This window comes from Diuraphis noxia, unplaced genomic scaffold (genome assembly GCF_037042655.1).
Source record: "Diuraphis noxia isolate RWA-SAM2 unplaced genomic scaffold, SU_Dnox_SAM2 contig0003, whole genome shotgun sequence".
Lineage (NCBI taxonomy): Eukaryota > Metazoa > Arthropoda > Insecta > Hemiptera > Aphididae > Diuraphis > Diuraphis noxia.
The window spans coordinates 78,743,879-78,760,306 of record NW_028301713.1 but is presented as its reverse complement, the minus strand read 5'-3'; the positions used below and the strand labels follow the sequence as shown (position 1 = coordinate 78,760,306).

At 27.3% G+C, this 16,428-nt stretch overlaps 1 protein-coding gene across 1 annotated transcript; it reads right to left on the bottom strand.

Annotated features, from left to right (window-relative positions):
* Positions 1 to 1,606: 1,606 nt before the first annotated feature.
* On the bottom strand, positions 1,607 to 14,515 carry LOC107168219 (uncharacterized). Its single transcript, XM_015517549.2, has 5 exons — positions 14,097 to 14,515; positions 10,410 to 10,642; positions 9,308 to 9,527; positions 6,494 to 6,655; positions 1,607 to 2,017 (listed from the first exon to the last, which is right to left on the bottom strand). Exons 1-5 carry the CDS (start codon positions 14,178 to 14,180, stop codon positions 1,877 to 1,879), a joined length of 840 nt encoding a protein of 279 aa, XP_015373035.2. The 5' UTR covers positions 14,181 to 14,515; the 3' UTR covers positions 1,607 to 1,876.
* Between the last annotated feature and the right edge of the window lie 1,913 nt (positions 14,516 to 16,428).

The following is a 16,428-nucleotide window of genomic DNA, read 5'->3' as shown; positions in this document are numbered from 1 at the left end:
AGGTATATGCAATTTTCGATAATTATTAGTTTCCTTTAAATTAATATCGATAAAAATTTATTTATTAAGTAAAAAAGCTTGAAAATTTAATAAAAGGCTCCTGACATATTGTTACAATAGCAGTTGAAAAATAAAAATAAATTCATATGCATTATTTTTTTTTTTTGATTAGCATTTAAAGCTCAAATTTTTACTAAATACGTAAAAATTACTGCAATGTTCAAATTATTTCAGATAGTAGTTCATAAAAATTTTCATTTTCAAATCTAAGATTTGAAAATTCAATTCAAGATTCCTTATAAGTTCGTCTATCTTTATCAAAAAAATGTCCACCTGAAAGTCAAATATTTTAATAAGTAATAATAATCTATAATATATCCTAGACAGATAAACCGTCTCCACTCAGAATCGTTTTTCGTATGCAATGTTATGATATAATTGGATTCAAATTGAATTCCATCCATTACATTAACCCAATTGTAACCTACTGTACAACAGAGCAACATCCACGACTTACCCGATTTTTTATCATGGTATTAATATTTTTACACAATTTTCGATTTCAAATTTTTGGTTATAAAAGTTTACAATTTGAAACGAATTCTATTCTAAGAGATGCAGTAAAATTTTTTTTAAAACAAATGAAAAAAATTACGAACTACCCTTATTTCAAATGCATTTTTATTTATATATTTTTGAACTTATTAAAATCTATATACTTTGATACATTTGATACTCTTAATTTGTCTGTAGATATATAGCAGAATTACATGAAATTTACTGTATAAAAGAATTTCATTAAAAGTTATTCATTCAACACTGAATTTATATTTAGTAGTAATAATAATAACAGTTCCTATTCGTATTTTTTTTTTTAGTTTTGAACAACTCAAGATCGTTGATAAAATGTCTTTATTTCTTTTAGAATAGTAACGGCTCACTGTATTTCAGTTTATATGGGTAAGTAGTAAAACGATTTACATTTTTCACACATTTCATATGTTTAAAAGCAATGCTACATTGAGAGTAAAAAAACTATCTTGTGTTTTTCGGATGACACTAGATATTTAAACGATTTTATAAAAACATTTTATAAAATTTTTTCCTTCAAGACGTTACGACGTGACGTGGATTTTCTGGGTCAAATGTTGTGAAGGAAACAACAAGTTATAAACATGTTATAACACTAGTTATAGACTAAATATAATTTTCTGAATATAATATTAACGCTTATCTCTATAAATAATTTGTTTAACTATACATATAATTCAAGAATATTCGACTATACATATCGATAATATTGAAAGGACCTTTCATGCTAATTGCAGATTTGATGTAGGTTCCTTGATATTTATATTTATATTTCTTTAATCTGTATAGACAAAATATGTGGAATATTTTCCTTTTACTTGTATAATATTTTGATTAGACATATTATTATGCTCTCCATAGGTAGTATCAGTTATGCGTATAGGTAGTATAGTAAATTAATAATTAAATATTTATTTTGATTCGTTTATATAACACACTAACACAATTTATAAATAAATAATTTGTCTTCCATAAACTGGAAATAGTATATACAAAAATATTTTATATTTAAGAATAAATTATACCATAGTATTAATATAATTTGTAATCAATACCACACAAACAACTAATTGCAAATTGTATTATTGTTTGTAAGACAATTTGTGGCATCAGACACATAATTTGATCTATTTTTGTTTGAATTAAATAATACGTATTCAATTAATTTTACTTGTAAAATAGTATTATGTGATACAATAGATGCATTAAGGAATATTATTCACAGACTTCTATGAACGTTAAAATCGAAAATAATTGTAATAAATTATTTTCATATTGTATTGACTTAATAATAAAAAGGCCTTCGTATATCCAGACAAGGAGTCAAGTACCAAAGTCTACATTCCTGTAACGTTGGATTATATCGAGTTCCCTGTGGACAAAAGAATGTCTCTCTGAATCCATTGAAATGGCATAAGTGAAAAACCTGAAATTATAAATTTTATCAAGTGCTGTATGTCTGTATAAATATATAAGATAAGTGTTAAAAATACATGGTTAAATATAGGTATATAAATTATTTTAATATTTTAGCACCATTTGATATATATCAATACATTTCAGTGGCACTCAGAGATATTTTGGTAGCACATGAAATCACAACAAGTTACCTAACCATCCATTTTTTTTAAATTTAAAAAAACATTATCATTATAATTAATCACTTAATTCATGGAAATCAATTATTATAGGTTATAGTTTATATTATAAATGTACACATTTCCCTGGGACACCAGAAATGTACATCCAACCGCTTCGAGAGCTCATACACTTGCAGTACTTGTCTAAGGGCCACTGATACATTTTGATAACAACTGTTAATTGGGAAGTATATAATAATAATATATTGTAATATTATTATAATGTGTATTATTTTGGTACAATATATGAAATGTTCATAGAGTATAGAGTCTATAAGGTGCACCGTACACTATGAAAAGTTTGCATTATAAACACTTACTATGTGACAAGTAATTTTATTCATCTTAAAACATATGTGTGTGTGTGTGCGCGCTTTTATTTATTTTATGTATTCGGATAAGTTATAATGTTCTAAATGAAGTAACTCATGCTCACTATATTTTAAAGGACCTATAACTTATATTAGACCTGCAAATTTCTTATAATAGGCATTTTTTGTTTTATATGGAACAATAGTAATAATCGTGTCTCGTTAGTTGACAAAAAAATCCCATTGATGGTTTTAAGCATACATTATTTTATGTTTCTTAAATTTTCCATCGTGATTTTCATGATAATAATAACCAAATGGCAGTAGATTTTTAAATGATAGCAATGATGCACAGGGGCGCTAAAAGTATAAATACAACCCTGTTTATATGCGATGTTAATCTTTTTTTAATTTTTCTCAAATAAATTGAATATATGAGAATACTATATACCTAAAAATTAACAAACACTATAGAATCATAAAATATTTTTCAAGATTTATACAAATAATTTAAAAATATCATTCATACTATGAGTCTGAAAGATTTTTTTTTTTCAAAAACAATAAAGTCGATTTGGAAAGTCGTAGGTCTTCAGTAGCTTTGTACTCGTACCTATTCATAAATCATAAAACTTTCTGAAATGTGAAGGAAACGTTTTAAACGTTGCATTTATTCGGAATATGGCCAAAAATATTTTGGATACAAATATTATACAACTTAAAATCAAGTCACATATGGCCTAGACTCTTTATCATATTTATTTTCAAGATATTGGCTGTATTCCAAAACAACGATACCATAGGTTTAACTTAGCGAAATACATCCGGACAGGGTTATCTGAAATTAAATTATCGAATAATGTTATAAAATCATGAATGTTGTACTTTATTTACCGTGACCAATTTTTTTAAGATTCACATTTACATACATTTTTCCATTGATTTATGGCTCTCACAAATTATTTTTATGATGACCAATCAAAAAAGAATATGTTTAGGTACTGTACAAGTGTAAAAACAATGTCGTTTTACTTTTTTCCTATATAAAGGATATCTAAAAGATATCTACTGCACATTTTCCATAAGTCACACTTTTAGAGTTGTTGGAGCTGCAGATATTATATAAATCCTTTTTGGGAACTAGTAAAGGCCCATCTATGATCACATAATTTGTATTTGAAGACAGTGTATGCACACAAAACAATATTAATTTTAAAAGAAAAATTAAAAATAGAAATATACCATTGGTGACATAGTAACAGACAATAGTAAACAAATATTATAAAGTCAATAGTTCTCAATGCTATGAAAATTATGAAATTATTTCTCTAAATCTCAACGATGTTAATACTTATAATCAACACATTTTTATCTACCAGCTATTATAACTCTTATAGTGGTTTATCCTCATGTCTTAAAATTATACACAAATAAAATTGATTATATGAAAAGAAGTTGAAAACTTTTAAATAATAATAAATATGGCTACAAAAAATACCGACAAATAAAAATAAAATACCTATCAACTCATTTTTTTTATAACTTAATTTATAAACCATTTCTCGTATGAAAGCGAGTATAAACCTGTGTTTGTAAAAATTATAGAATGAAATTGTATAAAATATATACCTACAACCAAACTTATATTTGCATAATGACAAACATTAGCTGGTGAAAGGAAAACATAAGCGAATTTTAAAATTATATTTATAAGGACGTTTATAATTTGTTAATTTGCATTCAACGTAAAAAACTATAAACCAATGTAAATAAATAAAATCTAATTGCTATTATTTCCTATCCTAAGCCGTTGAACTCAGGATACTAAATGAATATTTAAATTTTAAACTTTCAAACTTTTAAAAATACAAATGACAATATAATAAAAGCCATTTAATATATTATATATTGATATTAAGGTGTTAAGAATTGTAATCATGTGGGTATTATAAAAAATATTTAAGTGAAATATTATTTTAAAAAACACCATGGATGTTTAAAAAAAGTATTACCTCACTCATTAAATACTATAGTTTTCTACCGTGACCCTCCCAAAAAACCCACCACATAGACTAAAGCGTTAATGGTGTAGATACCTATTAAATTAGTAAAAGAGGTATTACGAATTGATTTATTCTTCTACACGTTACTCGTGTTATTTTAATCTTAATTGTAAATATCGAATTTTCTTATTGTAATAATGTTATACAGAAAAAAAATCTATAGTTGAGTAATGAGTTTAATATCAAAAGTTATAATTATATTTGTTATACAAATAATATCAAAAGACGGACATTAAAATAATGACGTGATCTTTTAGATACCTATCCTTTTAAATACCTTTTAGATAGTTACTGTTGCATTTTTGACAATTACAGTGGGTTAGGTGCTAGATTTTTTTTATAGAGAAGTGCTAAAATATGAATTCACATATCACTAATGTACTACAACACTCTACTTTTAACTATCATATATTCATATTATAACTTCTGTTGATAATCCAGACCAATATATTACCATTATTACAGATTCTAGGCTATTGAAATATTTGAATTTATTGTATTTGAATTACATTGGTAATTTATATTGACAGATTGTATAGCTTTATACTTATTAGAAATAAAATGAATTAATATTTAATATTTTTTTTTAAATTGTACTAGTTTAACAACACTACGATAAATTTCAATTCAGTATCCAACAGTTTTAGTAAACCAGAATCTAAATTGTTGAGGTTTATTTCAAGTTATAGTTTATTAATTTGCTTTCTATTATACCATCAATAAACTTGACAACCTTGTATATCAGAAACATTTTATAATACAAAACACTAAAAATTAACTTGCTATTTCCAAACTGTATTACATGACTTCATCTGAGTTAAAACATTTGGTTTTTTATGTTGTTTCAGTCGAAACATATGATACAAACATAATATTTCTTTGATTCTTTTTTTTTTTTTTGATTTTTCACTTTTTAGTTTTGGGCATATTTTTAATGTGAACACAATCAGTTGAAGATAGATTTTTATATTACATTTTCTACTAATATTATTATAGCAATATCATCTATAACTAATGTTAATCATTTAAATAAACAAAAAGTCCCAATTTTAAAACTAAATTGATGTGTGAGAGTGTGAGCTATGTATTATAACACTTATAAGAGTTGAAAAAAACATATAAATATATTCTTCGAAACTCATGAAATCTAACAGTATATTGGTATAATTTTTTTGGAATATGATCCAGTTGTATTTTTTGAATCTATAGAGCACAAAAAAAAAATATTCATTCAAAATCTAAGCAAAGATTGTGATTTACAGACCATCTACCGCTACAAGATATTATTGTTAATCCAATTTATTTATCGTACGTGTAGAATCTTTTTGGAATAATATAGAGAATTTATATGGTATAGAAAGTCAAATGTTACTTTATAAAATATTCAAGTGGAAACGTGTGTTTTTCGTTTAATTAATAAATTTTAGATTCTGAGCGGAGCGAGAAATGTATTGATTTTACAATGATGTGTGTGTTTTTTTGTGTCTGTCATCACATTTTGGGGCAGTAAAAGTGCTTCAATTTTCGACTTCAGTACCTCGTTTGATCAGAAAGTGAATTTAGTTGATCTAGTAAAACGATTTACATTTTTCACACATTTCATATGTTTAAAAGCAATACTACATTGAGAATGAAAAAACTATCTCGTGTTTTTCGGATGACACTAGATTTTAGACGATTTTCTAAAAACATTTTCTAAAATTGTTTCCTTCAAGACGTTACGACGTGGCGAGGATTTTCTGGGTCAAATGTTGTGAAAAAAACAACACAATGATAATATTTAGAGATATTTACGATTATATTATACCTACTTGGCTACTTCTTTTGATAATGACGTAGCGTACAAAAATATGGTTGATGTATGTGTATAATATATAAAAATGTTTACCTGACATTGAGTTTCTGGATCTGGATACATTTTTCCTGATCTATCGCACACAAAACTTGTCAAATGTACGTTTTTAACGTCTGATTGGACATTTATGATCTGATTGACATTGTGATTGAACTGTTCAACGTAGGGCCGGTGGGCATCATCTGAATTCCAATTCTAAAATAAAAAGAAGGTAAATAAATTTTAAATATCTGTTAGTATCACGTTTTTTCAGAATATGTATATAATAAATATTATACTATTTGCATATAGATACATTTTTGATTAGAGATAAATGTTTTAATTACTAGATCCAGAGGTACTTAAAACGTGTGTATTAGTTATTTTTATTCATAAAAATCGTTTCATTCATAAAAATATCACAGTTAACAGTTAAGAATAATAACAAACCACTTAATAGTGTCCCTGTTCAAATTTTAAGAGTGCCCATGCGTGCGTATACAACATATTATACCAATTCTAAAGACACAATATACATTGTCAATTAGATACGGAAGTAGAAAACAAAATTGATTATTAATGACGTTATGTTTCAATCTTTAACCGTATATAGAACGCTTTTTCAGTAGTTATTGTAAGATATACCTACAGTTTCCTAGTATTATAATCAGATTTTAACAACTACAAAAGGTAATTTAATTTCTCCTTTTATGGTGAACAAAAAATGTGTAAAAAAGTATTCAATTTAAATTTACAGGTATTTATTTCCGCAATTTTTTTACGAATTACTGTAAATTTGGTAGTATAGGTAGTTGAATAATAAAATAAAATACATATATGTATATGTATAAAAGCATACTAATAAATAAATAGTATATAATAATAAATATATAAGGCAGTAAGAGATTAGCGTTATCTTGTTGAAACAATAATATCCCGTATTCCTGTATAACATTCAGTCATGTTGAAATAATTTTTGTTAAGCACGTACACTATATAGAGGATCGTTATGCAAATATACATAAATTATATTAAGTATATTATATATTATAATATATACGATATACCCGCTATATATATTATATAAATCTGAAAGACTAAAAATTATTATTAAAATTATTTATACATTTTGAAATTTTGCATTTATCTGAGCTTTTACCGAACAGGGAACTCAGAATATTAAAAAACCGTACGTAAATGTATTCTTTGTGCGCTAAAATATGGGTCAAATTTGGCTTATGAATAATACTATATAATTGATAGGTGCCTACCTAGTATTAATTGCAGTATAGGCGACTGTTGCAAAACAAAAATAAATAATTGCCTGTTCATAGACAAACCTATGTATTAGGTATATTGGTATATACCAAAAACATTTTTGAGCACGTACGGTGTGTATTTTCGTTCCCAATATCTACTTACATGATATCACAGTCATCTGATAATATTTTCATATTATTGTACTTCTTGTTCGGATTTTTGGGTGATCAAGATTCTTAAAAGCATATCAATATTATTGTAAATGTAATGTTATATTGTAAATACACTGCATGTAAAGTTTTCTCAAAAATGTAAATTCATTCTATACAAAAATGGATTTGTTTGATTGATATTTTTTTCAGCTATTAAATTATATGGGAAATATTACTTTTTAATAGACTCACTCTCATCATTGCTACTCATTTTCTCTTATTACGTGGTTTTACATAAAAACATAATGGAATTATTACGCGATATAATATGGAACAAACGTTCACATCCTATGGCCCACATAATTATATCTATACTTTAGAATTTAAAAGTAGACATCCATATTTTAAGACAGATCGTTAATTTGATGTTAAACTCATCCAATAGTTGGTAATTATTTTTTCACTATTATTTAATTTTGATATTAATAAATGCCAACGTCTCACATGATTGAACAGAGTGGCACTATCACATATTTGTTGTGTTACAATGTATAAAGTAGACAACTTTATGATATTTCATAAACACAAATATACCTATTATATATAGGTACCTATAGTTGTGTTTAATAGTGAAATCCACTTCAAAAAAATCAAAAGAGAAAAATATCCGCACTACCAAAACGTCATAAGTGATGATAATTAATAAAATATCCAAAAAGTAGAGACATTTCATTGCAAAATAAAATACATTAATTTGTTACATATATTTAAATCTCTAATGTAAAATTTCAAGGGATTAACATCATCATGATTACACAGGTGTTCAAATGACGTTTTTTGGTCTGCGATCACGGCGGAATGAGTATAATATGTGACCATACTAATTTTAAATTTGACAACTAAATCGTTTTAGTGATTATCACATCAAAATATTGAACAACACGTATGCGTATGTTTTGGATGCATTTATGTTTTTCGACTAATTAGGGAAGAGATACTTGTCAAGTTGGAACCGACACGGTGCCACTTAATGCTACAATATCAGTACAACCTTAAAAACATACATCATTGTTTTAATATTGATATTGAATTCAACCAAACTTATAAAATAAATTCTGCTTCCTATAGACTTATGATTGTCTGTAGCAAAAAATACTAAATATTAAAGGTTAAAAATACTATTTATGTCGATGTTAAAAAAATGTAAGTTATAAATATATATGTACATAATTAAGTTTTTTAAACTAGTTAGTATTTATATTTTACTTTTTTCAAGTGCAGACTCAATTGGTAAATTTTTCCTTCACACCAGGACTCAAGAAATTAATATATTTTCCTGTTAAGGTATGAGAACCACCTAGTAGTAGTTACTAGGTGTCTAGGTAAATATCGATTTATTAACTTAATAGGGTTTAGAATAAAATATTTACTTGAATATTTAATTTATATAATTTACCTGTAATATAGGATATAATGGAACACCTATTTGTCCCACAATGGGTGCGATTGACAACCGGCCATTCTCAAATACATGCTGAACGCTGGACAGCTGTAACGCTTCTGGTACCGGCCTAAACCTCGGTAGATGATATTTTTGTATATTTGAGGGTATAAATATTTTGTACGTAGACTCTACTTCGTTATCAGCCTCATACTGACCTTCTGATGGTATAAACCTAATTTTAAAATATTTATTAAAACGGTTCACTTGTTATTGCATAGTTTTCAAATTATAAATTATTTAATCTTTCCTTAATTAAAAACAACAAAAATAATATAAATAATACAATTGATCGTCATTAGTCAGGTAAGTATTGTTATTTATTTGCATCCAGTTTTAGGGAAAAATATTATAATTGTATGAAGAAGTACATAATAATATTAATATTTTATAATTTTATTCATTTTATATAGTGTGTGGAACGCTGTAAAATTAAAATTCTACAAACGATGTATAAAATTGATATATTGATGTGTATTAACATATATTATTTTAATTTATGATTTATGATAACTAAAGTGTTATTCATTTCTTAGCACATACACAGCCCGTACATCGGTTTTTGTGCTTCTCCTTCTATTCGCATGAACATTTTATGTGTGAAAAACTTTTATTTTATTTTAAAGTTTTATTGTATAAATTGGTTTGGTTACTGATTTTTATGCTTCGTATTACACGACTTCGATCGGGAAAATGGTTCTGAATTTTTTTATTTGATTTTACTGAACAGATGGTGCCAATGCTGTATTCATATTTTCATATTTTACTCGCCTTATAATATTAGTATATTATTATATATTGGTTATTCCTTGAACTAAGATAATAGTGTCTTAGTTCATGCTGAAACCCGGTAATATATTTTGTGTAATATTTTATTTTGTGCAACTCTACTCGATCTTTCACTGACGTATCTATTTTGCCCCTTATACTCATATGTTACGATCGTATAAATATACGAAGCTATTGGTATGACATAAACGGTGCTTGCGTAATAACACCTAAATTATAGGGAAGATCTGTGTTAATACTATCAAAACGGATATGCACCGTTGCTCACCTGCCGTCTGGCGTATGGATCATTTTGACTATAGAGTTGAGTAGTTCTGGATCGTTCCGTTGACTTTGGTGGAATGATTCTTTGGGTCTGGATTCGAATAGAATACCATCTGGCACAGATATTCCTTCTTTGTTCAGCATATTTAGTGCCAATCGATCTGCATGAAACGCAGAATCTGGTATTTTACCACCAAAGTATGGCAATACATTCTCACGGAACAGTTGGCGTTTTTGCTGTGAAAAAATTAATTCAAAATATAAACATAATACATAATTTTTTTATCATTATTTACACATGAACATGACGCTGTGAAACTTATTTATTTTCAATAAATACTCGCTAAAACTTTACAATAAAATTGATTGGTCGGCGTGTAGTATTGAATTGCGCTATTTCAGTATAGTATTAAACATGTTATATGATGCATATCAATAATTGTGCATCCCAATCTATTGGAAAACAATGAAGTTCATTCAACACAGTGCATTTTTCTTTTTGTTGAGTATTAATTATGAGTTAAATTGTTTATAGTGAAGATTTACTATGGTTTGCGGTGGTCATGGATGGATTTGTAATATAGCACATTATCGTCGCTATAACTGTCAATATCATTACAGTAAAATGTAAATACTATACAGACTGGCCTATGATATGGCTGGGTATAAAGAAAGTACAAAGTGAAATAATAGTTGTAGATCCGCTACTGAAAAAAAAATTACTTCCTAGACAGTACATAATATATAATGTAATCACTAAATCGTATCGAAAAGCGCCCGTGGTGAAGCTCGTATAAAATTATGTTAAGCAGAGATACAAGTAAAACAAAAAAAAAATCAAAAGTTTATTATATTACTTTATTATTTTATATTAGACCAATAATTTAATTCGCTGTTTTATCTGAAACTTATTACTTTTGTTCAAACTACCTAGTCCATGTTCAGTATTTACCAGCTGAATCGAATACTATACCAAAATCTCAATACATTTTTTACAGACTTTCTCAACATAATCTACAATATAACCATTTCATTAAATATTAGCATACACATTTAAAATAGAATTTATTATCTTCAAAAACAAACTATTTTGGACATTTAGATACTCCAATACAAGAAAATTACCGAGCAGTAATGCAACTTAGAATGCGTTTCCTCTATCTTTACTTACAAAAATCAACCCCGTTAGTCATATTGACAGCCTAATAAAAAATAAATAAATACTTAAGTGGCATCAACTGTGAATATCTCATCCTTCTAAGCTTGATGCATTTGAATAAAATATTACCAATTGTACATTCCCATTTAAAATAAACAGACATTTTGAAGTTATGATCACCTATCTAAGAATGGAGTACCCAGACCTTTTTACAGTTGTTTCTATCTCTAGAGAAGACATTTTAGCCTTACGTTAGATCCAATTTAAAATTTCCAGATTTAACCACCAAAATACTGAAAAATCATCCTCAGTCAATATCCACCATGTAACACTAAACTGTAAATTTTTTTTTTTTAATTTTTCTATTTTTTATTTATTTTTTTTAATTGCATTATTATTATTTATACAAAAGCATATAAGAAAATTTTTATATGACCATGTTCTCCCCTATAAAGCCCGCGTCACCAAGTTTAAAAATAAAGAAGGCCCGGATTAAAATGCACTTAAGACCATACAACTATACTCTAAAAAATAGCCAAAAATGTCTTTGAAAAATACAGTTTAGTTCAAAAATAACCTTAAAAATTTAATTTATATAATATTTTTTCTAAAAAAAATTGGTATTTTAATTTGGAATTCATCATTAAAATATATTTATTATTTATTATTTTATTAAAAAAAAAAAAATGGAAAAATTGGCTTGATGCTGTTATGATGTTGACACACGCATATGTTTTGATTGTTTTTAAGCAATATTATTCATTCTAAACACAAATATTACAATATATATTAATAAATACGTTAAATTTGTGCAATATATTGAACAAATATGCATTAAAACTATAAAAATGTCCCAATTAATGCTAAAAATGCAGAATAAAATTTTTAGCTTTGAAATACTCGTTACATGAAACGAATTATGTACTTGGAAAGCATTGTCTATGATCAACCAAAAAAGATGCACTTTGCATTGAAATCCGGGCCCTAAAAATAATAATTAAAAAAAATCTTTGTTGCTCAGAGTATGGTTTTGAATTTGTATGTCATTGTTTTCTTTGATTTGAATAGGTACTATATGCAATGTAACTTTTAAAAAATTTCAAACCAAAAAAAAAATAAAATATTATTCCATAGACTGAATGTTTAATGTACACAATCAAGTACTGAAGCAACAATAATATCATGTGCCACATTAAAATAAAAATAAAAGTTACCGCCTCTATAACAGAGCCAACGGGTAAGTATATACTATTGTTTTGTAAATATCACATTTTTACGAGTTAATCTGACATTGACATTTGAAAATAATAATCAGTTACAAAGCTAAGTGGTGCCATTGAATTTTTGTTTCCATATATTATAATATTGTATTTAAAATGCTAATGCTAATGCCAAATACACCGTTTGTTCAGTTTACAGTTGTGTGAAAATTAATTATATTCAATTTTAATTTTTAATTGCTTAGTTACAATAACAGCTAACAGTAATGATTGAGTTGCTACGACAATGCTCGAACTCCTTGAAATTAAGCTATTGAGTCTCACGAGTAAATCAATTTTAATATTAATCAATAAATATGATCATTACATGTATATAAATAAATCGAATGACATCCCGTGGTATTTAATATCGTGGTTCCAATAGTTAATAGTTAATAGTTATACAGGTACATAGGTACTTTATTACTTGTACTATGAGTTAAATATTTTAAAAGGATGGATATGTTTTTTTTTTCATTTCTTAAATATACTATATTATGGACTTATATTGTTATAATTCATGTTGTAGCAATTGAAAAACAAAATAAATACTTGAAACTGAATTTGATTAAGACAACTTTTGTTATTGTGTATTTACATTCTATGTTTCTAAGTTTCAAAGCAAAGACATTTGAATAAAAAGAGAGAGAGAAAGTATCATTCCCCATGACGTTCTATACCTACCATATAATCATGTAGGTACCGATAACTTTTGTTAATATCACACTATTATTCTAGATTAGTCTGCCATTTGTAAAACATAGTTATAGCTTATATCTGTATATGCCTGTCAGAAACGGTGTTATTTTAGCGCTTAAAATATAATTCCCAAATGAACCAGATTTTGAGTTATATGAATTTTCGACGGCTACAAGTTATTTATATTGTTCGATACTAGCATTGGCAGTAATGTAGAAGGAATTTCGCTGTAGGTACTATATATTTTATATAACTCCATTGTACTACTCGTCGTTGTACGGTACTAAAACTATATACTAATCTATGCTATTAAAATACAGAGATAAACAGTTACGTCGATCGGGGATCATTTATGCCGTTTGCGCTTGTGTTGTTTCGAGAAAAATATGAAAAAAAAAATAGCTGTCTTATATTTTTATATTTTTTAAGTTTCGATCTTAAATCCAGTAAGAGCATTTCAGGGATGGCATTTAACTTAGAATTGACTTAACTACCACACTAATGTCGGTATTTCTTCATTCTTCACATCTTGACCAAATGTCAAACCACAATTATAATTATAGTACCTACTCACTCTTTTCGACGTGCACGCATTGTCAAGAATCAACGTCACGACCAATGTCATGCAGAGCGCCGTCGACGACCAGTCCGATCGCATGACACTACCGCTGCAGGAGCGGTAAATCGATAATGGTACGATCCTCTTCGATCTTGATATGAGTCTGACCAATATATTAACACATCGGGAGTTAAGTCGATTGTAATATCCGGTGCACGGATAATAAGACACGCACTAGGTTAAAACGCAAATTAATTATTATTGCAATAAAGCTATTGATGATTCACGGGTTTGGGATAGTTCTTGTTCGTTCGTCAGCTATTCCGGTCTACACTTCTGAACATGGACCGCGTGCTTTGACGTGAGCAGGAAAATTAATGGTTGTTTGGTTGCTCGTGACAGATTTTTATCGAAAGATGACCTACCGCCCGTAATATAATATTATGAGTAGGGAATTCAACGTGGCGTGGAAGGGGATCGCCCGTTTGTCTTAGGCATCTACCGAGCGCAGCATCTGCCACCGCAAATAATGCATTATATATTTTAAATATTTATAATGTATTTACTTATACTTGCCTAATCATAATATTCTCATACGGGTTGATTGCATATTAAACGTGCACATTTAATACGGTGCCCGCCTGTAGAAGACGATCCGACACAACCTTGTGCGAGCTACACAATCTTATTGGGACGAGTGCCGGAAATGGGGGTCAGCAAATTCCATGCTGTCTTTCTCACATATATATATATAGTTGAATCACAGCTGATGGCTTATAGAGAAATATACTGAAAGCAGAGAGAGAGGTCCAGGAATTGTGCAATTTCAAAAAAGTCATAACTTACTTTAAAATAATAATATTAATTTCAATGTCAATTAATAACTCTTATATACAACACAAAATTGGAACTGCTGGACGTTCGCTTTAATATTATATTAAGCGTTAGTATAACGACACAATATGTGAGTACGATGTCCTCTTATCAACAAAGATATATAATATTTTCAGCAAATAAAGTGTACCTATAGTATTACAATGTATTTATACTTAGGGAATTGAGTCTTATTGTAATGATTATAATATACGTCCGCAAAAACTTGTAGTGTTTCACAACAAGAATTCGGCGTCGGTATTATAGTCGTGCGGCTGATGGCTGATGATCTGTTTGGAGTTAAGTTTATGTATAATAATTATGTGATATATTAATAGTATGAACATAATAATAAATGACTGTACCGTTCCGAAATTGTCACCTACAATTGGGCAACGACGATGGTTTATTTTTATTTATGTCACCAAAACAGTTTTTACGATTACCATGGTTTGTCACTTATTTCATCTTACAATAATCAATAATACATTCGATTCGATGAGCATAATATTGTGTCCACATATAATAATGAACCTGAAAAAAGCGCAACTATATTCTGTAGGTATGATTCAATGTTGTGCATAAAATTCATCAAATAACACTATAATAAAATCAAATATAATATTAGTATACCATCATAATATATCATATATGTATGGATAATAATATCGATTAAACCTATAGGTTTAGATTAATTAACCATATCAGTAGTACATAAAAATATGATATAATTATTGACTTATAATCTTAGCCACTCACAGAACTAGGATTTTATGCTACCTACTTACCTATATTTCAATTAGAAATTGGCAGTTGATTATTCCTTCACATTTGAAAAATTTACGAGAACAACAACAATAATATTTGAACATGAAAGCTGAAAAATTAGGTAGGTACTTCAAGAAGTCATGAGTTATAGCTACATAGCTCGAATAATGAATCAGACTCAACTTTTTCAACGAACGTGACTTGTTTGTGGTACACAGGCCATAAATCTAAACTAAAATATTATTGTTCCGTGTTGTTATATAATCAAGAATGTAGAAAATACTAAATTTACTTATACTATTTTTTTTTTTTTTTTTATGTATTAAACATTATATACACATTTTATTAAGATAAATAGTATATTAATATTTTCTTTGAATTATTAAAATGTATGACGACTTTAGCCAAAATTACGAGATTATTTTTAGATTTAAAATTATAAAATATTTACCAAAATATGAATCAACAAATAACTAAATTGTACTAACTATGAGTTAATTATATATTATAATCAATAATACTTTCAAATTGTCAAATAATTATAACAATAGAATGAAATACACACTGAAATACTGAAATATCATAATACGAGTATAAGACATTTCTACTTTGAACCATTTCAATTTACAATAATAATAATAATAGTTGATTAATATTTAGCTTAAAAACTGTTCAACTGATGCCAATTGGAGGATGTTTGTTGGTG

Bases quoted from the DNA above. Each gene is read 5' to 3' on its own strand.
- LOC107168219 (XM_015517549.2), bottom strand. From the start codon at position 14,180: ATGCGATCGGACTGGTCGTCGACGGCGCTCTGCATGACATTGGTCGTG. The intron at 10,643-14,096 runs GTGAGTAGGTAC...ATTTTTTCACAG, and splicing joins ATGCGTGCACGTCGAAAAGA to CAAAAACGCCAACTGTTCCG. The intron at 6,656-9,307 runs GTAAATTATATA...TTTTTATTTTAG, and splicing joins CATTATATCCTATATTACAG to AATTGGAATTCAGATGATGC.